At 36.6% G+C, this 27,392-nt stretch overlaps 1 protein-coding gene across 6 annotated transcripts in view; it reads left to right on the top strand.

The window, feature by feature from the left end:
• LOC115226762 (meiosis regulator and mRNA stability factor 1-like) overlaps nt 1-24,020 on the top strand; it is a 60,288-nt gene extending 36,268 nt beyond the window's left edge. For 5 of the 6 annotated variants that reach the window (XM_036500445.1, XM_036500446.1, XM_036500441.1 and 2 more), the window contains 10 exons: nt 1,779-1,972; nt 4,113-4,342; nt 4,896-5,034; nt 7,131-7,222; nt 8,958-9,000; nt 15,017-15,219; nt 16,782-16,997; nt 17,351-17,560; nt 22,240-22,501; nt 22,962-24,019. In XM_036500445.1, the coding sequence (XP_036356338.1) occupies nt 1,779-1,972; nt 4,113-4,342; nt 4,896-5,034; nt 7,131-7,222; nt 8,958-9,000; nt 15,017-15,219; nt 16,782-16,997; nt 17,351-17,560; nt 22,240-22,501; nt 22,962-23,446 (2,074 nt within the window). In that variant the 3' untranslated portion in view covers nt 23,447-24,019. Of the gene's footprint in view, nt 1-1,778; nt 1,973-4,112; nt 4,343-4,895; nt 5,035-7,130; nt 7,223-8,957; nt 9,001-15,016; nt 15,220-16,781; nt 16,998-17,350; nt 17,561-22,239; nt 22,502-22,961 lie in introns of all 6 variants that reach the window. The other variant, XM_036500442.1, reaches the window with a different exon arrangement.
• Nucleotides 24,021-27,392: the final 3,372 nt, after the last annotated feature.

Below are 27,392 nucleotides of genomic sequence, written 5' to 3' on the forward strand. Positions count from 1 at the left end.
AAATACTCCTGGTGTTGAGCTACTTTGTACTCTTCTGTTGTTCAGTACCCTGGCTTATACTCTCTTCATTGTATATAAAACTGTCAAGTGGAATTAGCAGGCATTGTAAATCAGTAGCTAGAGCACTCTTAAGTATTCAAAGTTTCACCAAGATTAACTTAGTCTCTTATTTCCTTATGTAGCCAGTAAGTACCAGTAATATGCAAATATTGATATTATCTAGTTTAAAGATTTTATTCATTGTAATTGCTTTCCTTCCATATTCCTGAAACCTGATAGTTTCTTGAACCAATACTTAACATCCAAATTGGAATTCTGAGGCAAGTTTTGATTCATAGCAAACACTGGAGGCCAGAGAAATCTTGAGACATAAACATTATAAAAATATTCCAGTAGGTTGCCTATCATGATAAACATTCACAACATTATGAGTATAGTTATAATTGTGCTTCTGACAGGAATATCTATGCTGTTTGATTTGCTACTTTGTATGTCAGATCATCATTTAACATCCATTTTCCATGCTAGCATGGGTTGGACTGTTCAACAGGGGTCTGGGAAGCCGGAAGGCTGCGCCAGGCCCAGTCTGATCTGGCAGTGTTTCTACAGCTGGATGCCCTTCCTAACGCCAACCACTCAATGAGTGTAGTGGGTGCTTTTTACGTGCGCGTGCACAGGTGCTAGACGAGGCTGGCAAACGGCCACGATCAGATGGTGCTTTTTATGTGCCACCGGCATGGGGGCCAGACGAGGCTGGCAAATGGCCACAATCAGATGGTGCTTTTTACGTGCCACCAGCACGGATCTTTGTATAAATTAATTTTGAGTGAACAAAACAAACCAGGTCTGGTCAGCGTTTGTGAGAGATGCAGCATTGAGGATGAATGAAGCTAGCTCAACCCACCCCGAGTGAATGCTGTCTCAAGACAAGAAAGAATTGAATACTGGGAATTAAAAACCAGAGTTCTTAGTCAGCCATTTTATTTCCTTTAGGAAAGACGTGGGTATTACTTTTCTACCTTCACAGAATTCAAAAGTCAAATATTGGCCAAAGAGCAATCACCCTGTCAACAATAACACTGCAAACAGTAGCCAAGTACTTAAATTGCACTTTAGAAACTGTAATTTTAATTATATAGACGTAAATTTATCTTTAGATACAATGATGAAGATATAACTGATAGTTCTGCTTTCATTCAATAAGCATGATATCCTAGTTCACCTACAATGTACACACAATACCCTGGCTCTCCCTCAGTATACACACAGTATCTTAAACATGGTCACTGCTGTAAAAGTGGACATTTTAAATACAACTAGAACTGAAATTCACTATCAAATAAAGCATAAGGAACGTATTTTTCACTTACTGCCTCACTTGTTCATTACTTTATCATTAATTTATAACTTTAAACTAATTATTTTATTAGCTTTCTGTTCTAATTCATGTTGGATGCATTTGTAATGCGTCTTCTGATGAATCTCAGTATTAGATTTGACTTTTTAAATAATTTGTTCCCCCCCCCCAATTACTAATCAGGTTTGGTAAAATCGTTTTTGGCAAAATACCAGTTTTCTAATTTAGGGCTTCCTCTTGCCAAATCAGCTGAAATAAGAATTTGATCAGGTGACTACATATAAACTAATCGGTATTTCTCATTAAATGGCATGGAACAATTTTCTAACAATTGGTTATGATTTGTAATATTTTAATATTAAAGACTTTTTTTGTCTTTTGCATTTCAAAGATTACAAATTTAACATTTCTTTCTTTTCAGTTTCCCAGTTTGTTATTCTTTGGAAATTCACCCTCTTGAGATTTTTAATAATGATGGTGTGAACTTGGAACATCTAATTAGTACAATACCTGGTATCAAAATTTCGAGTGGAAAATTGGGAGTGAAGAAGATTCAATATGTAGAGAGCAAGTCGAATCAATTTGTTTTATCAAGCCACAATTCCAACATCAATGGTAAATCAAGATCTTTGTTTCTCATCTCTCCATTATTTTCAGAATTTTAATTTTTCTACAGGATTTCAAAGCTCTATAGACTAAACATGTACCTAGAGTCAGTCTTACAACAAAACTATTTGACCAGCTAGAGATAGCAGCCAAATCTCACTCGTATAACACATAGAAAGGAGATAATAGATATTGTAGTTCTAGGTACACTATGCCTGAAAAAAAATCTTAGCTTGATTACCTTTGATAATAGTCTGCTCAGTTAGAGCTGGCCTAGGGCTAAAGAACAGTAACTCAGGTGGGAGAAAATACCTGGACTATTGAAGGAACGATTGTGAGTCTAACAAGTTGGAATTTATTGAATCAAATTGTCCTTCAATTGGATATTTACCTAGTTATTTATGTTACCTGTCTCTGAAAGGTGTTCTGTATAGTAAAGCTGAACTAAAAGTCTTCTGACTCTAAATAGGATGATAGCCTGAATTAGGTTATATCATAAGAGTATTGCAACTCACACTTGCATGTTAATGAAACCTCTGTCTCACACATACTGTTGTGAACTGCAGCTTTCAATGATTTGGCTAGGTGTGCACTCAGCTTTGAGAAAAGTTTCTTGTCCAAAAATAGAACATCATCTATAATAAAATATAGACTGTCAACCAGTAGAGAAATGTTGGTTAATCTATAAGATGTAGTGTATTAAATGCTTCATATTCCATTTCTTCATTTAACATCTACTATTCCATGCTTGCATGGGTCAGACAGAATTTGTTGAGGCAGATTTTCTATGGCTGGATGCCCTTTCTGTCATTCACACCTGCTTCTAAGCAAAGTAATATTTTTTCTGTAGCCAGACGCATTTTTCACAGAAGACACAAAACTAACAATATTGCTTGTATAACAGTGATGCTCATTTACAACCACAGTGTCAAGACAAGGACACACACACTAGTTTCTTTGTTTTTCTACCAAATCCATTCACAAGGCTTTGGTCAACCTAGGGCTGTAGTAGCAGGCTCTTGCTCAAGGTGCCATGCAGTGGGACTGAACTCAAGATCATATACTTAGGAGGCAAGCTTTTTAGCCACAGAACCATGCCTGTGCCTATGAAGCAATATTTAGTTTTAGAACAACTTGTGGCTTGACTTTGATAAAATATAAATTCTATTTTTTTTTTTTAGTGTTTGATTTTGAATTATCATTCCCTTCCTATATTAGAAAATGTATATAAATCTAGACAGTGGAATATTCTTTCAAATTCCAAATTATATATATATAGCGAAATTAGTTCTTCATTGTTTAGCCCTGATCAGACAGACCTATTATCAAAACTATTTCTAGATACGACGACCCTATTTTTTCAGATATTGAACTTTAGATGCATTGTTTTGTTTCATTGTTGTGCTATATCTACTTTTTAGCCATCACTTTTTATGAATGGATGTTAACATATCTCTATATACAATTCTCTTTGTGATAGGGAAGCTAGAAATAGCCAAACATACTTCAACCCTTGAATTAGGATTTCGTCAGCTATTGTACTCCATCTTTTACTGTTGGTTAAAAAAAATCTGTTAAATTATATTGTACAATATGGCAATGAAACAAAGCATTTAACACAACAGTAATCATATTTGAACTTGCTGCTTAGAAAGCATTATACATTCAAATTAGGCTATCCAGTTTACTTAACAGTGGGTTATAAGCAGTGTACTCATGAATTGTATAAAGTGTGCACAATCCCTGATAAAAACTAAATCCATGGATTGAAACATGGTAAAAGTATGTTTTCACATTTGTTAAATACAGAGTTAGCTTCAAATAAATAAAATATCTATAGATATGATGCAGTATACAAATGTCATATCAAATCCATCAAGAACTGGATCATCCAGCTTTTCTTTTTAGGTAGCAGGTTGCCAAATGTTTTACATCTCTCAATACTGGGGAAAATATTTTTTTGTTTTTTAAGCTTGTTACTGATATTGGAAGTACTTTTCTGATTGTTCCCATCTATATCATTTACTAATGTTGAATGGAATATCATTTACTTGATGCGTAATATTTGAATTTTATATAAACATTGTTGTTAGAGATGTAAAGTTTTTTATTGGAATGTTTTCTAATAAAGATATTGATTTCAATGCAGATATGGCTGAATGTACTTATACACCTCCGAATAATTCCTCTTTTACACAACAACTTAATCAGATCAGTAGAGAAGTGGTAGATCTGCTTAAACATGCACCAAACTACCAGGTACCTTTCAGTAAATTTATTCCAGAATATCACCACCATTTTGGTCGACAATGCCGAGTAGCTGACTACGGCTATACGAAATTAGTGGAACTTTTGGAGGCCATTCCTCACGTTGTACAGGTTAGTATCTTGAAAAGATCTTTCTTTCTCTTTTCTCCTTTACTTGTTTCAGTCATTTGACTGCGGCCATGCTGGAGCACTGCCTTTAATCGAGCAACTCGACCCCGGGACTTATTCTTTTGTAAGCCCAGTAGTTATTCTATCGGTCTCTTTTGCCGAACCGCTAAGTAACGGGGACATAAACACACCACCATCGGTTTTCAAGCAATGCTAGGGGGACAAACACACACACGCATATATATATATATATATATATATATATATATACATATATACACATATATACGACGGGCTTCTTTCAGTTTCCGTCTACCAATTCCACTCACAAGGCTTTGGTCGGCCCGAGGCTATAGTAGAAGACACTTGTCCAAGGTGCCACGCAGTGGGACTGAACCTGGAACCATGTGGTTGGTAAACAAGCTACTTACCACACAGCCACTCCTGCGCCTATTTGTTTACTTTTTTTTTTGTACTTTCATTTGGGGTGGTGGAAGTTTCCTATTTTCTCTTATTCTTTAATAATGTCATGTTAAATATTGGTAACATTTATTAGATCCTTGGAAATGGTGAAAAGCGAGTACTTACACTAAGCCACAAAGCGCAAATACGTCGGTTTACAGCAGATCTATTGAAAGTTTTAAAACTTCAAAGCAATAAGGAAATAAGCCTTTCAGAATTTCCTTCAGCTTATGGTAAGAAATTTAACTTAATTCTCTTTGTTGTACATAAATTACAAATTTCTTTCACTTGAAGAACATACATGTTTGATTTTATCATAGTCTTGTATTCTTTCATTTCTTTGACTTTTAATTAATTACATGGGATAATTGATTGTTCAGAAACCTCTCCACTGCCCATTTTTTGTAAGATAGAGATTTAGTAAGATTAAAGAAATAATAGGTGGTAGTTTAAACTAATAGCTTTCAATGACATCAGTTATGTAATGCAAGTTAAATATTGATGGTAAACTCTTGCATTAACCACTAAAGGATTAAGAAAGAGTTTTTGCTATTTTAGAACTTTGTGTTCTATTTTACATCGACGTATACATTATAAATGATATACACATCATTATTTTAGTCTAGTGTTGTCTATTGTGTATATCAATCCAAGTTATATATATTTATATATACAAAATGTAATGAGTAAATTGTCACCATTTTATATTTTTAATTTTGTGCATGTTCATTTTTTTTTTTTTTACTACACAATATAGTAGGGCCAGTTGGGCACCATCTGTGAGCAAAACAGCACTATAACACAATTTACACTTCAAGAAATTTGTAAACAACATACTGTACTGCTTGGCATTCATGCCAGAAGCTCTAATATGAACATTTCGGAGTGTTTGGGTGTCAATCTGAGGACAGTGCAGAGGATTTGGAAAGAGTTGGATGAGTCTAATGGTGATTACGAAGGTATGGTAACTTGGAAAACTCACTCTGGTCATTGTGATCTGAAAAGAACTCTTGAATTTGTTGGTGAGCTCTAAGCCATGATTGGCAACGATCCCTCCAAGTCAATCAGGTCCATCGCCAGGGACATGGAAGTTTCTTAACAGGCAGGTAGTGCATGAATACATTTGGTATTCCTCATACAAGATGAGAAATGGTTAATTTTTATCCCAAGCCATCAACAACAAGAGGAAAGACTGTGTGCTACAAAGCTTTTCAACAAACTCAAGAATCTTTTCCAACCAAACATGCTTTGGTTTTTCTCAGATGAGAAAAATTTGTCAGAATCAGATGGTGAACACACAGAACAACCATTGGCTTGCCTTGTCCCCAAAACATGTACCAAGAGTGATAAAAATCAAACATCCGGTCAACATCATGGTGTTTGGAGTGATCACTAATGATGGCAATGTTATACCTCCATTCATCTTCCCACACAGCCTCAGACTCAACATGGATGCCTATATCAAGTGGCTGGAGGTGGTAGTGCTACCTTGGATCAAGAGAGTGGCTGCTGGAAGACCCTATGTCTGGCAACAGGACTCTGCACCATGTCATATGAGCAGGAAAACCCAGTCATGGCCTTCAGACAATTTCTGTGACCACATCACCCCTAACATCTAGCCACCTAACTCCCAAGACTGCAACTCCCTTGATTATGTGTGGGGTGCAGTTGAGTGAGAGACCAACAAAACTCCTTGTGACACCAAAGATGACGATTGTGATAAAACTGAAGGCAAGCATTATAGCAGCATTCACCAACTTAAACAAAGAGACCATCCAGAAGAGTTGCAGGAGATTCCGAAGTTGTCTGGAGGCCATGGTTGGTGCCAATGGTGATTTTATTGAATGAATATACTCTTTAATATTTCAAGATATTTTTATGTAATTTTGGTAAATATATCTGTTAAAATGAGATGTTGGTTTTATTTTCATTTTTGCATAATTTAGACAGCAATTTACCGCACTCTGTGTGTGTGTGTGTGTGTGTGTGGTGTGTGTGTGTGTGTGTGCATATATGCAATCTTGATTACTGATTTGGAAGCTATATCCCTGTGAAGTTTATCAAATTAATTCCTGGCAGTCAATGGTTTATGAAACAAAGGCCCAATTCAATTAAAACTTGGCTGGAGGATGAAAGTTTAGAACAAACAAGTGTTTAGACTGACTGATGAAAGCTACATTGGGAAGAATTCCAGCAGTCAGTCATTTCCTATTGTTATAAAGTGGACAGAAAAATAAGTAATATTCCATAAATTGTTTAATATTAAAATACTAAGTTCCGCTTATTGATTTGTTTTTTTTTTTCTCCTTTTCACTATTACCATCATTAGAGAGAATTCTAGAAAAACCATGGAATGTAAAAGAATATGGTGTTTGTTATATTGAAGATCTCCTCTCAGATATTCCACCTGCTACATTATTGGTAAATCTCGGGTTTTTTTGTTTCATTTGCAGCCATTACAGCTAAGACAAGCACATTTTTTAGTCATTTTTCTTTTTCATTTTTAAACCATATATATTATAGAGCAAAATTATATTTTTTTCTTTGCTTAAAATAATTTGTGAGATTAACACATACTTTAGAGAGGAATTATTATGCCTAATGTAAGCAAAATTCAAAACCTAATTTTTTTTTCTTTAGAGAATTTTAGATAGCTTTCTTAAACGAGTTATGTTAGAAGCTAAAATTAACTTCTGTCTTATCTCTCTGATGAATTGGCATTTCTTACCACAACCATCTTGAGTTTATACGAGTTGAGTATTTTAAGAGTCAGACTTCAGATAACCACATTTACCACACTTTTCTTAAATTACACACCACTTATCTTATCCTTGAGCACTTTGAAAGTGATATCATTGGCCCTGACATTAGCAAATGTTATGACCATGCATTATGTAAGAATTTTTTCGCTAACCTGACCAGTTATCAATTCTACCTGTCTTGGTCTGAAAGTGTATGCATGTATATATATATATATATATATATATATATATATTATATATATATATATAATGTGTGTGTGTGTGAGAGAGTTGGTATGTAAAAGCATGTGGTTGGATGTATAAAAAACTATAGAATCAAAAAACTACAGAAGACTTGTATTATATGGCTAAAGAATATATTTAAATCATATTAAGAAAATGTTATCAAATTTTGTGTGCAGTGACATTGTTTTTGGAGAAATAACTGGTTTCGTATTTTTTCAAATTTCTCTAATTTTTACTGATATTGTGTCATCTCTTTGCTATATCTATATATATCTGTATGTATGTCTATAAATGTATGTATAGGTATATCTATTTATCATCATCCTTTAATGTCCGCTTTCCATGCTAGCATGGGTTGGACGATTTGACTGAGGACTGGTGAACCAGATGGCTGCGCCAGGCTCCAATCTGATCTGGCAGTTTCTACTGCTGGATGCCCTTCCTAACGCCAAGAGTGTAGTGGGTGCTTTTTGGTGTCACCGGCACGAGGGCCAGTCTGGTGGTACTGGCAACAGCCATGCTCAAAATGGTGTTTTTTATGTGCCACCTGCACAGGAGTCAGTCCAGCGTTACTGGCAATGACCTCGCTCAAATGTTTTGTTCACATGCCAGTAAGGCGACGCTGGTAACGATCACGCTCAGATGGTGCTTTTTACGTGCCCACCAGCACGGAAGGCAGACAGCTGCTCAGGCATGCTTTCACTAAAGATTGGAACCAAATAACACCACTTGTATGATGGTGATACTCATTTACAACTATCATGTGATGTCCAGTCAAGGCAGCTCACATATACACAGGCTTCTTTCAATCTACCAAATCCATTTACAAGGCTTTGGTCAGCCTAGGGCTATAATAGACACCTTTCCAAGGTGCTGAGCAATTGAACTGAACCTAAAACATGGTTGGAAAGGAGAACACAACCACAGTTATACCTGCATCTCCAACATAGATCTTGTTCTCTGAGACTTAAAGTAAATACCACTGACATGATTAAGTGTTTATTAGGAAAATGTATTGATGTTGCTCAATGTTTACAAATATAGAACATGTTGGACAATGTTCAACATTCTTATAAGTCTTATGATAAAGAAGTTTGAATTAAAGTAGATCATTTGTAGGTGGATATTTTGTCTGTTTGCATGTGATAGTGAAGGTTTTATAATTCCAGGTGGGAGAAGATTCAGACCCAGTCCTCTCAGCACCCAAAAGAAGTAAGTATATATCCTCTTAATCTTTCACTAGTTTTTCATTGGATTATGCCCATGCTGGGGTACAACCTATAAGAATTGTAGTTGATTGTGTCTATTCCAGTAATTATTTCAATCTGGTAGTTATTCTGTTTATCAGTTACTTTTAGATGTATGCACAAATGCCACATGCATTGCATGTATGTCTGTGCATTGCACACGTGACATGCTCACATGTATTTCACATGCACTGCATGTACACGTTCTACATGTCTCAACCTACCTTAACCTCCCACCACACTCGCACACCTGTCAAATGTGCATGCTACATACAAGTACAGTGGCTGGCAAGCACCACACACACACACACACACACACACACACATTGTAAAACCTTGAGGTATTCTGTGCAGTTTTTAACTATCAAATTCCACTTATTTGCCTATGGTACTACAGAGTGGGATTGAACCCATAATCTTGCTGCTGTCAAACTTCTTAACCACATTGTCTGTTCCTATATCTTGATTTTGTCACTTTGTCTGAGAGATGAGCTATTAGTAGTCTAGGAAGTGGCACACTTTCGATTCATGAATTTATGGCTATAAAGTTTGAATTGTCTGTAAAATAAAAATATTCACTTGGATGTGTAGACCTGTTGAGGCAAGTGAAAATCAAATCAAATCAAATCAAACCAAATCAAAATAGATGAACATCAATGGAATTTGTATCTTTGTGGTACCAGTACCGGTGGCACACAAGAAAACCATCCGAACGTGGCCGTAGCCAGTACCGCATCGACTGGCCTCTGTGATGTGGGCACATAACAAACACCATCCGATCGTGGCCGTCCGCCAGCCTCATCTGGCACCTGTGTCGGTGGTACATAAAAACACCAACCGAAGACCCGGCAAGACTAGTCAGGCCATAACCCGTGGCCCCTACTTGGGACGTAGTCAGTCCACCTGTGCATACCTTCCTTCCTTCTTGTGACACTTGTGAAGACCTGTTGAGGCAAGTGAAAATCAAATCAAATCAAATCAAAATAGATGAACATCAATGGAATTTGTATCTTTGTGGTACTAGTGCCGGTGGCACACAAGAAAACCATCCGAACGTGGCCGTAGCCAGTACCGCATCGACTGGCCTCCGTGCTGTGGGCACGTAACAAACACCATCCGATCGTGGCCGTTCGCCAGCCTCATCTGGCACCTGTGTCGGTGGCACATAAAAACACCATCCGAAGACCCGGCAAGACTAGTCAGGCCATAACCCCTGGGACGTAGTCAGTCCACCTGTGCATACCTTCCTTCTTGTGACACTTGTGAAGACCTGTTGAGGCAAGTGAAAATCAAATCAAAACAAATCAAAATAGATGAACATCAATGGAATTGTATCTTTGTGGTACCAGTGCCGGTGGCACACAAGAAAATCATCCGAACGTGGCCGTAGCCAGTACCGCATAGACTGGCCTCCGTGCTTTGGGGACGTAACAAACACCATCCGATCGTGGCCGTCCGCCAGCCTCATCTGGCACCTGTGTCGGTGGCACATAAAAACACCATCCGAGCGTGGCCGTCTGCCAGCCTCGTCTGGCACCTGTGTCGGTGGCACATAAAAACACCATCCGAGCGTGGCCGTTCGCCAGCCTCGTCTGGCACCTGTGTCGGTGGCACATAAAATCACCCACTACACTCTCGGAGTGGTTGGCGTTAGGAAGGGCATCCAGCTGTAGAAACACTGCCAGATCTGACTGGACTGGTGCAGCCTTCGGGCTCCCCAGACCCCAGTTGAACCGTCCAACCCATGCTAGCATGGAAAACGGACGCTAAATGATGATGATGATGATGCTAAGCCATAGCCAGTGGTCATCTTATTGAGTGAACAGCTGTATAGTATATACAGCTTGTTATATGTACATTCTACTCTTAAAAGTCTACTGAAGTGTTTCTTTTTTTTTCTTTTAAACGAGCTACTGTTATTCACCTCATTCAAAGGAGGTAGTGGTTCATATGAAGTAGAATGTATGAGGAAAGAATTAGGATAGTAATCAGGTAGGCAGATGTAGAGCAAATAACTTGTGACAAGTTAACAATGAGATTTTATAGAATTGCCAATCCAATTAAATAGCACAGAAATATTGATGAACGAATGGAGAGATATTGACATGCAGACTCATCTTAGCTTTTGGTATAAGAAATATGGATGTTAAATTAATGTTGAAGAGTTGTGCCTGGCAAAAGCAATTAGCCAGTCTCGTATAGCAATATTTCAGAACTGCAGTTCTTGGATGCCTAATCAAAACCAGTTGGAAATAAAATCATTGGCTATGTACAACTCTAGTATGACTGTGGGAGAGTAACAATGTTTTAGTCTCTGACAGTGAAAGCAGCTTGGTCAGCTCAAGGGTGACTAAATTTTCATTCCAAAAGTAATAGTTATTTTATACAGGTTATATTTGATGCCAGATTAACATCTTAATTGGGAAATGCCTCAACTTAATGCTTTGGAAACCAGGAAAATGTTCTCCCACTATGTAGATCATAAAATTTCAGTCTATGGCATAAAATGTTATAGCATGGGCTTATTTGTGTGTGATGGAAATTGGCCCAATAATGACCACCACTGCTTGTTAATGAGCCACAGAATAAAACTTTTTACCATGAACGATGATCTGTAACTATTACGACCCTTTGCTCTTTTCCTCTTTTCCAATGGCTATAATCATCCTCTACCAAGTGGACAGGGTATCTCCTACACCCAACCTCAACTGAGAATAGCTGTGACTGCCATCTCTTCTCCCTACAATCTTGCAGAAGGCTTTTGTATATGGCATTGCTTCCATTCAAGAGCTTGATCATACCTTTCTTCCCATAAGACAGTAAACTCAGTTAAGATAATTTTCTTTGCCTTTTCAGACCACAAAACTACATCTGGCCTCAGGGTTGTCTGGACAACCTGGGGCAAACTCCAATCTTTCCCCACTGATCTACTTTCATATTCCATGATTGGAACCCATGTAATTATTTGTCTTTACTAGACTTTTGCCTTCCTTCATGAAATTGCTGGTGGGTTTTTTTTCCCTACTGATGCTGTGTTTTGAGCCTTTCCTATTTCAGAATGTTATCAAGTCTTGCAAGTGCATTGTCATGGCACCATTTCAAAGGTTCCAGATTTCACAGGCCTTATCCATGTAACCCTCCTTCTAGAGAGAACCAATTTAGGTCCTTGTCCTTTCTTCCATCAGGTACTATACTTCTGCATGGATCATGGCCCTACTTGATGTCTTATGTTGTTGGAAATAAGAGCAACTGAGTACCTTGCCATCTTGTAAATGTAAATTCTTTCAGCTTGTGTGGTTCAGGTTGCTCACCCACCCCTAATCTTGTGATGGTGCCTAAATATCTGACTGGCTTATCCTGGAAGTCCCTATACATCATTACAACTCTACACTTTGCAACCTTGAATTCCTTCCCCATAAATAAAATCTGAACTGCTTCAGCTTATGTGTAAGGCCTATTGAAGTGAAGCTTGTAGGTATTTGTTTACCTTCCTCTCTATTCTTTCTATTTGTCATTGGAATCTCATACATTGTCAATATCCGCATATCTTGGAAGCAGTTCATGTTGATAGAGCCATTCCTTATATTTTACTGGAAGCCCTGATCTTTCAGTCTTCCTCAGCCACTCATCTGATCTGTCTGCTTCTCAGTATTGGTGACATTGCTTCTATAGTGAATTGTCAAACCACTTCCCAAGGCATTTTATTGGATTTTCCTCTATTGATAGAATAGCCTTTCCTTGCACTTGCACCTTGATTCTGTTTAACTTGCCTCTTCTGATCATCAGTCCTAGATTTCTTGGTCTTAAATTTCATTCTATCCCATGTTGCCATGTGTTCAAGTGAAGCCAGCACCTGTTCCATTTCCACATAGATTGTAGTTGTCAGTGTAAGATCAACCATGAAAGCCCCTTATTGTATGTTGTTGACTGCCTGATTATATTGTTGTTCCTTGAACTTTATCATGATGAAAAGGATTTATCATGATGAAAAGGAGGACTGTGGAACGAATTAGAATTCCTTTCTCCAGGTTTTGCCACTGAGTTGTAAAACAGGCTGCTTTGAAGCACAACTGGATGTCTCAAGATTACAGCATTGTTTTGCCTGATGGTAAAACTTACTCCCAGCTATATTGAACTTACAATAAATTTGACCCTACTTGTATGTAGTATTGAGTATTCTCATTATTAAATTTTTAAACATTTGTGTGCGTACACACGCGCACGCGCACGTACACACGCGCACGTACACACGCGCACGCGCACGTACGCACGCGCACGCGCACGTGCGCACACGTACACACGCACACGCACACGTACACACGTACACACGCACACGTACACACGTACACACGTACACACACACACGTACACACACACACGTACACACACACACGTACACAACACACGTACACACACACCACGTACACACACACACGTTACACACACACACGTACACACACACAACGTACACACACACACACACACACGTACACACACACGTACACGCACACACGTACACGCACACACGTACACGCACACGCGTACACGCACACACGTACACGCACACACGTACACGCACACACGTACACGTACACACGTACACGTACACGTACACGTACAACACGTACACGTACACGTACACGTACACACGTACACGTACACACGTACTCGTACACACGTACACGTACACACGTACACGTACACGTACACACACACACACACACGTACACACACACACACGTACACACCACACACACGTACACACACACACACACGTGCACAACACACACGTACACACACACACACGTACACACACACACAGTACACACACACACACGTAACACACACACACGTACACACACACACACGTACACACACACACACGTGTACACACAACACACACGTACACACACACACACGTACGCACACACACACGTACACGTACACACACGTACGCACACACACACACACACACACACGCACGCACGCACGCACACACACACACACGCACGCACGCACGCACGCACACACACACACACCACGTACACACACACACACGTACACAACACACACGTACACACACACACGTACAACACACACACACGTACACACACACACACACGTGCACACACACACGTACACACACACACACGTACACACACACACACGTACACACACACACACGTACACACACACACACGTACACACACACACACGTACACACACACACACGTGTACACACACACACACACGTACACACACACACACGTACGCACACACACACGTACACGTACACACACGTACGCACAACACACACACACACGCACGCACGCACGCACGCACACACACACGTACGCACACACACACGTACACACACACACACACGTACACACACACACACGTACACACACACACGTACACACACACACGTACACACACGTACACACACGTACACACACACGTACACGTACACACACACGTACACGTACACACACACGTACACACACACGTACACACACACACACACGTACACACACACGTACACACACACGTACACACACACAGAGTGCATAGCTTAGTGGTTAGGGTTTTGCACTCATGATTGCGGGAATTGTGGGTTTGATTCCCAGACCAGGCTTTATGTTTTGTTCTTGAGCAAAGCACTTCATTTCACATTGCTCTGCAATCATTTCAACATCTGACATGTGGCACCCGTTGCACTTGTGAAGGTAGTGTTGAACTGATGGAGAGAGTAAGCTTATGTCTACACAAACATTTGACCACTATAAACAAATTGTGTGGTTGTTCAGTAAGAAAATTGGTGAACCCTCATACATTGTCTAATGATAGGAGAGTCCCTCATATACACACACAAACAGTGAATCTCAAAGCACATAAAGACTTCCAGTAATGTCGTCTCAAAGTTTATAAATTCTTATATGTATAAATATAATCCTGGAATACTTCTCCTTTATATTTAGATCAGACTGCAGCAGAAATTGCCAGAACCAAGCAGTTTTCACGGGAAGTGGTAGATATCATTCGACACAATCCTCACTGTGAAATGACTTTCAATAAATTCATTCCATCATATCATCACCACTTCGGCCGGCAGTGTAAAGTAGCAGACTATGGTGTAGTAAAACTACTTGAATTGTTTGAATGTATTCCACATGTTGTACAGGTCAGCCTTCTACCTATTTCAAAGAAATTATAAATGCTTTATTTTACTTTTGGTGCATAACTTTTATATAAATTTTAACCAATAGAGCAACTATTTTTCTCTATGGCTTGAATAATTGAGGCATTCCTTAACATGAGACCAGTGGTAGCCTTATTACACAAATAATCTTAATCCACCAATGTGGTGCTGAATATTTATTCTCATTGTTTGGTGTGTGTATGTATATATCATCATCTCTCTTTCTCCCATTCATTCACTTCATTTAGCAACCTTTCATCATAGCGTCCCCAAGTCTCTGCAACATCATTAAGTGCAAGTGAGCTATCATCCATGCAAACACATTTCTCTCCTATGACCTCATGATTCTCACACACTATCAATGCAAAACACTTTTAGTCTCTAGTACTCACAACACAGAACATTGGTAAATTTTTTCTTATCTGCTTCCCCTCTAGCTAAGTAAACCTATCCCCTTCTGGCGATCTGATACCACACCCTGCTTCCACTGCACTTCCAGTCCTTCCATGCCTGTTTCTTTTCCCTAATGGCCCTGTCAACATTGTTCTGCCACCACATTACCTTAGGTCAAGAGGGGACTTTGCACCAGCCATAGACCTGGTACCATAGGAATCTCCAGTTGTCCTCCGCATTGTGATGTTATATCCTCCCTTTTGTCAAAACCTTCAATACGTCTCTAAATCTCTGTCCGTTCAAAGGATCTTTAAGCTTCCAGACCCTTCTTTTCCTTGCTGGCTGTCTTCTGGGCAGCCATTTAGCCCTGATCCTGAAGTCACCTATAAGGTTGGGTGCATTCTTCATCTGGGAAACTTTTGGCATTTATAAGTAGCCATCTTTCCCATTTCCTGGCAAGAATGTGGTTAATCTGACTAGTGTGCCCATCAGACTGGTTGGTGAACAGGTTGCTGGCAGGTTTCTTGATGTTAGTATTACAAATCATAAGATCATTTGCAACACATAACTCTAGCAGCTTGGTTCCTTCCTCATTGTGGGAACCAAATCTGTAGCCACCATGCACACCATGGAAGCTCCTTGGATATTGTCCAATATGCTCATTGAAGTCACCAGCCACAAAGAGAAGGTCCATGTCATTCATCGACAAGGTAGTCTGCAAGAGGATGTCATAAAATCGGCCTTTCTGTTCATCAGGTAACCCTGGCTGAGGGGCAGAGAGACAGACAGTCGGGGGAGGGCAGAGAGAGAGACAGACAGCCGAGTCTTTATTTATGGAGTAGCTGATAGTCTGAAATCTTTTTTCTCTATAAAAGTTGAGTGAAAGGTATCAGTATCACAATACTTTTATTTTAATATAGCAATGTAAATTGAAGCTGGCTTAATCCCGTGAGTCAGCAAGAACCACATCAAGGGGAAAATAGAAGTTGTAAGAGGCTGAACATCTTCCACACATAAGCAAACATATCTGTTCGGAGATGTTTTCCTTCAGCTTTTTGAAGGCTTAATGTACAATATTGTGGTGGATTAGTGTAATTTGTTTCCATGTTCTTTCTAAGACCAATTTAAGGAATGTTTTTCTTCTCCAACAGATTGAAGAGAGAGAAGAAAGAATGCTTATTCTAACAAAACCAGAAAAGCTCAGAATATTTGCTGACCAAATCACTTCATTATTAAGATCTTCTCCTGATCAAAGGATGTCGCTGTTTGATGTTGAAGTTTCTTACAACTACTTGTTTGAATGTCCATTTGACTTAGACACACAAACACAGCAAGAACTTCTTGCAATGTTAAAACCCCTCTTTCAGGTAAATTTCATTACTTCTTAACATTGATATCTTATAGTTTTGCATAGAATTGTGTATACACGTCAAATTGAAGGATTTCTTTAGTTACATTAATTGCATCTGACTTTTTAGATCAAATTTTTAATTACAAAATTATATTGTAGCTTTTCATAATTTGTTATCTCAGATAAGTTGAGAGTTGATTTTTAAAACTAAATTTTGATTAAAACCAACATAATTAGCTTTTTAATAGCTCTCAATTAATGAAACTGAGTAATAGCGTTGACTACTAATTACTCATATTTTCGTTTAATACAAGTAAAAATTCTATTATGTATCTCTTTTATATACATCACTTTTGTTCACATATTCAGGTTGAGATGCAAGATAGACAGACATTCCTGACCATAAAATCTAGCCAAGCGTTTTGTCCACCTCTTGCTGAGAAGATTATATCTATAATAAATGAGTACAGTCCAGACACATTTTCTCTTGCTCTCAAAGATGTTTGTTCATATTACAAAGAAATTTTCCATGAAACATTAGACTGCAGTTTACTGACAGATTTAATCTATTATGTTCAAGTAAGTATTGTTAGTAATTGCATGAGCATCAAATAACCGTTTTATTCCTTTACTCTTTTACTTGTTTCAGTCATTTGACTGTGACCATGCTGGAGCACCGCCTTTTAGTCGAGCAAATCGACCCCAGGACTTATTCTTTGGAAGCCTAGTATTTATTCTATCAGTCTTTTTTGCTGAACTGCTAAGTTATGGGGACATAAACACACCACCATCGGTTGTCAAGTGATGTTGGGGTGGATAAACACACATACAAACATATACACACACACATACATATATATATATATATATATATATATATAAAAATAAGAAAATGGAACAAATTTATTTCGATCATCAACTTACAGAAATTTCAATTTAATATTATTTATTAATTATACAAATAGGAAGATGAAAATCGAACAAAACAATATACATCAATATGCAAATTAATAATACAAATAAACTGCTCCTTACAGCTGTTTCAGCCTATGGTCAAGAGGCAATCCACCTGAAATTGGTCATATATTCCATAGTATATTGGATAACTGATATCCCATCGTGGGTTACCCTCATAACCTCTATCTTACTTTGTACTATATATATATATATATATATATATATACGCACACGCACGATGGGCTTCTTTCAGTTTCTGTCTACCAAATCCACTCACAAGGCTTTGGTCGGCCTGAGGTTATAGTAGACACTTGCCCAAAGTGCCACGCAGGGAGAATGAACCCAGAACCATATGGTTGGTAAGCAAGCTACTTACCACGCAGCCACTCCTGCACCTTTCTTGAATAATACAAATGAAACTAAAGAGCTTTATGATTTCATCAAATTTAGTTTTCAGATTATTTCAATGCAGAAATCTTAAGCATTACTGCAATGATACCCTGTTACTTATTATGAATATTACATGTATTTCCACAATTTTACATTAAACATTCAACCTCAGTGTTAATGTAAACTTTTCTGGAATGGGTTGAATGGCTCACTTTTCTCCTAGATGGGTTAGGGGGTGCATATCTTGCTTGGAGTTTCATTCTTTTTTTTTTTAAATATAGCTGAATGCCCTTCCTAACACCAACTACTGTATGGGGGTATTGAGTGCAATTTATAAGGACACCAGCATTAAAGAGATTATGTCTGGGTGCATTTTTCATAGTACCAACACTACAGATGATAGGAGTGAGAGAGTGATAGCAAGCAAGAATTAGCTAAATGGTGTGTGACTGATGGATGTCATGCTTGACTTCGTACAATCACAAGTATCAAACAAATGGTGATTAAACGTTTTTACTTTAAAAATGAGAAAATGAGAGGTATAACTGCATAGGTAAGAATTTTGTTTCGGTGATGTTGTTCCAGGTTCAATCATTGTGCATGCAGTTCCTTGGGAAGTTGTCTACCATTACCCCAGGTTGACTAATACATTCATACAGAAATTGCCATGTGTATATTATTTGTTGAAGATTGGCAAGAAAAGCAATAAACTAATTTCACATGAAAATCTGTGAAAATATTTTTTTTTGTTCAAGTTACATAGGCAATCCCTTGTCACTGTTGCCATTATAAAAGCATTGAATCAGTGCTTGGTCCAGTGGAAATGTGTATCTATTAATGCTATTGTTTTCAACATGCAACATAAACAACTATTGAAGCTATACTCTTTAACTCTTTTACTTGTTTGTCATTTGACTGCGGCCATGCTAGAACACCACCTTTAGTCGAGCAAATTGACCCCAGAACTTATTCTTTGGAAGCCTAGTACTTATTCTATCAGTCGCTTTTGTGGCAGCAGCTAAGTTATGGGGACATAAACACACCACTATCGGTTGTCAAACGATGGGGGGGGGGGCGATAAACACACACACACACACAAACATTTATATACACATATATATATCCATATATACGACGGGCTTCTTTTAGTTTCCGTCTACCAAATCCACTCAAGGCTTTGGTCGGTCCAAGGTTATAGAAGACACTTGCCCAAGGTGCCCACACAGTAGGAATGAACCCAGAACCATGAGGTTGGTAAGCAAGCTACTTACCACACAGCCTCTCCTGCGCCTATTCCAATTTTCATCTGTATTGAACACTCCATTCTTGGGCAAAGGATTTTGATATTAACACATACCACTACAGCACTCCAGTGTTCTGGAGTTATGTCCTTTTTCTTTTGTGTTTGCCATTTCTAAAGATCTTTAAGCTGCAATGAACTTAAGATTGTCCCATTATATTTGCTTTTGAAAACTAATTACCTGCCAAAAATCATTAAGTATGATTTGTTTGACAAGTCAATTGGCAGGATAAAATATTTGATTGCAATAACTGATTTATATAATCAGATTATCATATAAATCACAGTTGAATACAATTATATGGTAAGTGTAAAGTTTTGGTCAAAAACTTAGAATTTAAGCTGCAAAGGTTTTGTAAGAATTATGAATGCTCGAGTTAGTTGTTCAAATCAGTTATGTGAAGTAGTTTTCCACTTATCACAAACTCTTTGAATGTCTGTTTTCCCTTACTTGCATAGGTTGGAAGTGTCTTTTCCAACAGCATCTCATCACTTGTTGTCCATTGTCATCTCTTTCATGAGATTCTACATCCTTAAATCACCCTTCACCATTTCTTTCTCAGTTTCCCAGAAATTTCTTCCATTTGGTTTGCTTGGTACTTCTTTACCAATTCACATCATATTCCTGTACCAGTCGAATCACCATTCTTACTATTACTTATTCCTCTCATACCCAGTTTTTCCTTCCTCCATATTACACACCTAATAAATGTATAACATGCAGGAGAGATAAAAATAGTTGAGAAAAATCACATTATACTTCCAATGACTCCTGCTCACTTAAATTCTTTCCAGCCTTTGCACATTCTCTGCATTCAGGGCCCAATATTCACTATAATGCAACATAACACTTCATACTCAAGTACCTTTGTCTCAGAAACCTATTGTTACTAACATAAGTAATGGCTCCTTTGACTTTTTTTCCCAATCTATTCTTACTCTTGCTACTGTTTTTGAAACACCTACCTCCACTGCTAATTATTTCACTTATATAGCAGAAGCTATAAGTTCCTTCAAGGAAGGCTTTTTTGGTATTTAAAAGAATTTTTGTGTGTTAACTTATTCTCTGTGTTTTTGTTACAATCTCTTTTGTCAGCCTACTTGTGATTCCACTGCACTTCTTGAGCGCTTATTCTTTATATTGAGTGATTGTGAAATTCTTTCTCTAAATTTTCTGCTCAGGAAGCAGGGTCAATGTTCTGTGCACTTTTTTGCTAAGACTTTCATCTTTGTTACATTTACTATTAGATTTTGATTCTAGGCTCTACTTTCATGCTTGAATGTTTTCTGCTAAATCTTTGATTTAGGTATGTAAACTATTTACATAGAACTCAACTCTGAGGGATACCTGCATGAATACTAAATTTGTTACTTGATAATTGCTAACACTCCTCTTACTGACAGTACCATTGTATATGAATTATATTGGTTTCACAAAAGCAGTGTAGTTGAAATATTTCAGCCATCTAGTGAACAGTTTTCCAACATAAACCTTACTATTTTGTTTTAAATTTTTTAATTTGATAAAGATGCAGATCGATATATTTTCCTACATCATTATCAAACATGAAAAATTTACAAAAATCTAAGCACAAACCTCTCTCTATGAGAGAGATACAATTTTAGAATTTGATAATTTTGTTACACAAGGAAGTAGATTAGATTTTCAGCAATTCAGTTGATTACCAGGTGCTAATATTCAATATTCACTTTATCAAGGCTGAGTGGGACTACACAATAACTAATGAAGTAGAAAGATAGGCCAATTGACAACTATTCTTTTATATAGGATTATTTCTTTTTGGAATGAGTTCTGTTGATTCAATGATTTTGTATTTTGATAAAAATGGATAAAGGAATGAAGATTAGTGAAATTTTTCATAGATGTTAAAATGTATGAATGTGACAAAAGCCGGAATTAGAATTAGATTTCAAGAGATTTACTGATTCATGCATTATATTAACTAGTAATTTATTACTTGGATTCAAAAGAATTCACTTAGAATATCAGGCATGGGTGGTTGTGCAGTTAAGAAGTCTTCTGAACATGGTTTTGGCTTCAGTTTCCACTGCATGGCACCTTGCAAATGTCTTCTAAAGCCGTAAGTTAACCCATTGGTACATAAAAACTGAAGGAAGCTCTCTGTGTGTGCACGCACATATGTGCATGTGAGTGAGTTTATATTTTCCATCACATGTTTTCTGGGTGTAAACAGTAGCCTCTTGGACAATGTTGTTTGCCTGCAGTCCACTATGAACACATGTCTGGACTTCTTGACATTTTGCATGATCTCTGTAAACAAAAGGCTTGTTCATTATCATTTGTTTCTAGTTTTCTGAGTTACCACATCCAGGCTGTTTGCTGTCCAATAAGTTTTCATCTCATGAAAACAATTGGAGGTTGGTGTCAGGAAGGGCGATGTCAGAGAAAACTCAACATAGTCATCTGACCCATGCAAGCATGGAAAAGTATCTGTTAAAATGATCAAAATATTGACCCAATTTGCTACTCTAGATTTGAGGATATTCCTAGGTTTTACTTTCTTCACTATGACATTCAGTTGATAGATTATCACAATATTTTCTTTCAAAGCATATTTTACATTCTCAGGTAATTGGTGAAAAGGAATCTGCAGTTGTAATGCTGTCTCCACTTCAAGAATTTTCACAATTATTAAAACCAATATTAAAAAATCATAATCTTTCCTTATCTGACTTTGAAAGTGCTTTCTATGATTTATATGGAACTGAAATTAAGCCAGCACTGTACAACTTCCAGTCTGTCATAGATATGTTGAGTTCAATTCCAAATGTAGTGAACCTCAAGAAGATTGAAAACAAATATTATCCAACACTAAATGAAAACCCTAAAGGTAAGTTGTTTGTGCTGGTGGCATGCAAGTTTTAAAAGAGAAAGATTAAAATGTATGCATTTTTCACTTTCTTTTGTTTAAATGTCTATGAACATGCAAGATGCTTACGTGTCTCATTTTATATTCTTTCTTATTACATTGATTTAATGTTCATATGTAATGTTAATTTTGAAATTTTCTTTGTCTCCTAAAATTGCATTATTAGATTTTATAATTCTTAAATATTGTCATTCAACAACTTGCATCAAATAAATAGGATGCCATTGTAGAGACAAGTTTTAGTTCTCTCAGTTTTAGCTAGTTGAAACTTTTCTTTAGTGATATTCAGTTCATTTTTTTTTTTCTTTTTATTGTATGTCTTATAAATTTGTTAAAGAAACACTTAACATTTATATAGAAAAAGTTGACATTGGTGCATATCTTTAAAGTAGAAAATAGTTTTCAATTCTATCTTCCCCAGGTTCTAAAGATATTTTGGCTCAGATGGATAGAGAGAATAAAGCTATATCTTCAAAACAAAGTGAAACCTCAAAGAAACCTCTTGTTCTTACAACAAAAAGAGACGATGAATCTAATTCTTGGCTGAATCTGACTGGAGTAAACCAGTATTCCTACACCAGTGTTTCCTCTGACTCCCTGAAACAGTTTGTCATGAGAGAAAGCTACATCAATAATGACCAGCAGGCATTATTACATCAAGACCATTCTACAGATGTTAATTCTTGGAGCAATGAGAAAGACTTTTTCATTGAATCACAAATTGGGATTTCACTGAATAAGTTGGAAAACCACTCATTTAATGGCTGGTCTCAAACTTTCCATTACACAAATGAAGACCCAAATGTGTACTATGAACAATCAAATATTTATCCTTCAGTATCAAATTTAATCAATCCAGTAATATTTAATTACAATGGTGAAACTAATAAATCTCTTTATCATTAATAACTTCTTTGAAATTTAAGTTGTGCTAACATGTAGTCAGCTTTTTCTTGAAAATTTCTTCAATACTAGTTCTCAAAGAAAAGTTGAATATCATAAAATGACACAAGATTCTCAAATCTACTATAAGCCTATACTCAACAATACAGCAAATTTGTCTTTGCTACATGATTTCCATCAGTTGTTTAGCACTACATTTCAAAAACGTTTTGGAGTGAAATATATTTTTAGAACTTCAGAAGTTTTATCAACCTGTTAATTTTCTTTACAAAGCCAAAAATCCATAATTTTGAAATATAAGTTTTTTCTTTTTTTTCTTAAGTACTCATATAAAACAAATGCATATATTATAAATCCATGTAATTTGCTCTGAAAGTCTTAAATGCCATAAACAATTTCCAATATTTTTATCCAATTTCTGAAGGTCTTATTTGCTCTAATGGATGACTAGCTTTCCGCTTATATCATTTACCTTTTTAGATAAATGTTAAGTAATGAGAAGCAATGTATATTTATTGTACAAAAAATTCTTCTCCCAGATTTGTTATTTGGAGGGTTTATATTTATATTTTTTCTTTGATAGATATATATTTATATATGCTTTTCCTTAAAGCTTTCAAGTCATTTTTGTATATACAAATATAACTTTGTTATTGAAACCTAAAACTTAATTTTTACATTTGTATATTTTAAAGCTTATTTTCGTTTCAAAGGATACTTTTTATTATCCAAAATCAGCAAGTGTTTTCATTTGCTTTTTTTAATTTTTAACTTTTTGTTTTATATTTTATATAACAGAAAAAAAACCTATGTAAAATTTGTAAATAGAAAAATTTGTAAAATTTAGACTGATTTTTTTAAAAAATCATTCTAAAGTTTCAAATTTTCGAAATTTTGGATAAAATCATCTACAATAATTGAAGCATTGTAAAATTCGCAACTACGGCTCGGAGAATTATTTCAAACCTCATTCTATCAAATGAATTTCCCAACTGAAATGTAACAATGGTTTGTCATTAGATTAGAGATGTGTAAAGAGTTAAAATTGTTACTCAACATTCTTCTCACATTATATATTTTATCAGGTTTCTATCAAAAATATGTAAATTATTTTTAATACAAATAAAATTTTACAAAACATATTCTGGGATTTTGTGTGAGTTATAGTGAGTACCGTGGAGATAAATCCACACCTAATTCCAAGATGATGACTTACATTTTACATTGGTGATAGTTTTTACCCTTGTAAACCTACATTGGTTAACACATCAGACTAGTACATCGGTTCACAACTTTTCTATGCATTTTGGGATCAATGGACAAGCACTTTTTTTATCTTTTTAAATTCACTTGTATTTTCAACTGAAGTACTACTTAATGCTTCTGTGCTTAGTTTGAATGGGAGCAGCTTTGGTAAATGATGGTTAGTTTTAATGATGGCTACAAAAACAATGACATTTTACGGTATATTGAAAAGGCTGAACAATTCTTTGATCATTTTGCCAACTTAATCTGGTTCCAGGTGAGAACTACAAACTGTACATTGTAACATTTGATATCTTAGCATTGTTAATCAAGTACGCTAACATCAAATATTGACACAAAAAACCCACTTGCTGTGATGTTGACATAATCCTTAGTTTTGCTTGCTTTTGAATTTTTGAAAACAAATGTGGTTTTCAATTGCTATCTTTCAGATGTTAAGACACCATCTTGTTTATAGCCTATTTTGAAGGGAAAAGAAAAACCCATCGTCAATATATGACTGTTATTTATTGACAAGATGCAAGACAAAACTGAATCTCAGTAAGATCTGAATTCTATTTCTGAGCCAAGAAAGCCTGAAGAAATAACTACAAATGATTTTATCTGATTCTGGAATAATTCCACCAATTTATCTTGGCAGCCTATTAATTGTTTGGATAGAGTATTTCAGCATTCTTCCATTAACCCTTTCGTTACCAACCCGGCTGAAACTGGCTCTGAGTACAAATGTCTTGTTTTCATAAGTTTTGAATTAAAATCTTCCACCAAACCTAAGTCACAGTTTATGTTCCTAACACTAGCTGAATGCTAACTAGGTTATTTTACTAAATTCTTTGTTATATTTGAAGTAATAGAAAGAAACACAGAGCATCTCAAAATAAATACAGTAACAAAAGGGTTAAATTCATGTTCTTTTCATATCTCTTCAACTAAGGTTCTTCATTGAAACTGAAACCTGCTAACAGCTCAACTTGAAAGTTGAGCCATTAACAGCAGGAAAGCCATTCAGCTTCCTAAATTTTATTTTGTCTTTTGCCTCATCCCTTTCACAAGTAGTTAGCTTTGTTGACTTTGATATAGAAAACTCATCTTGATACCTGTATCACCCTGGCATTGTTGGTGCAAAGGTCGTAAGGATTTCCACACAACTACCTTTACAAGTTACATCTATGTCTTGCTTGCTTACCAAGACATAGGTGCGAATCTTCTGGTACTTTAAATTCAACTAGAGGATACTTTTACACATCAAATAGACAAGTGCTCCCAAATTGCAGCAGTCTTTTAACCACTTGCCAAACATTGTACTTTTCAGAATCTTCCTACAATACTTATCAAACAAGTTGACTTCTTTAACAGTACTTTTTTTCAGAGATGCTTCCATGTTCATTGCCAGCAACAGGATAGCTATGGTTTGAATCTCATTGATCAAAGAACTCTTCCATCATGATTGACTAACTTGTCCTTTGATCAATTATAACCCATAAGATGACCCGTCAAAAAAAAAAAAAAAAAAATTCCCCATTCCTCACCCTTAAATGGTGTGCTTGACATTTAGCTCTTGTAATTGCTTGAGTCTTCAATTTCTCTCACTTCAGAAATCTATCCCAATCTTCGTAAACATGGCTATGTACTACTTTTGTCACTCATTTCCTGAACTGAAAATTTTGTGTCAGATTGTATAGGCGCAGGAGTGGCTGTGTGGTAAGTAGATTGCTTACCAGCCACATGGTTCCGGGTTCGGTCCCACTGCGTGGCATCTTGGGCAAGCGTCTTCTACTTTAGACTTGGGCCAACCAAAGCCTTGTGAGTGGATTTGATAGATGGAAACTCAAAGAAGCCCATCATATATATTGTTTGTGTGTCTGTCTTCCTAGCATTGCTTGACAACCAATGCTGGTGTGTTTACATCCCTGTCACTTAGCGTTCGGTAAAAGTGACCGATAGAATAAGTACTGGGCTTACAAAGAATAAGTCCCAGGTTGATTTGCTTGATTAAAGGCGGTGCTCCAGCATGGCTGCAGTCAAATGACTGAAACAAAGATTACAGTATTTAGTTTGTCACATCCATGCCTACTGAAATTTGGAGTACACATGTTAAGTTCTTGTTATTCCTTCAGTAAATTAACTTGTTACTTAATGCACACCCTGAAACAATGGAAGAGGAGAGGTGCAACATGGTCACTGAAACTGCTAAAAATAGCAGTAAAATCTGCAAATCACATTAATTTGTTAATTTACATACCTAGGTGAAAGCTTGGTCTTTGTAGGCAAAAGACAAAGATGGATATGTTTCAGTATAATAGACTGCATCAGCTAAGTATAGTTTACTTGAGCCTGCCTCATCAGTTTACAAAAACTTTTACATAGTTACAAATATTTTTTATAGTGACCAAAGGTTGAAGGAAGGGAAATAACTAGAATGAACCAATGTCATAAATTTAGATAAATTGATTTACTGAATGCTGTTTTCAAAAATATTCTCAAGTGAAATCTACATGTCTGGACCAAATAAATTTTTTTTAAGTTGTCAAAGTGGACACAATTTCAAGGAATTTACATGCCTAGTCATCAAGTCCTTTGAAATTTCTGTAAGCTGAAGAAATAAAATTAAGTGTTCAATAACATCACTCCTTGGTATAAACTGTTGTTCAAAACTATAAAACCCGAGCGCTGTCTGTTTTTC

Source organism: Octopus sinensis, linkage group LG2, assembly GCF_006345805.1.
Source record: "Octopus sinensis linkage group LG2, ASM634580v1, whole genome shotgun sequence".
NCBI classification, from domain to species: Eukaryota; Metazoa; Mollusca; class Cephalopoda; order Octopoda; family Octopodidae; genus Octopus; species Octopus sinensis.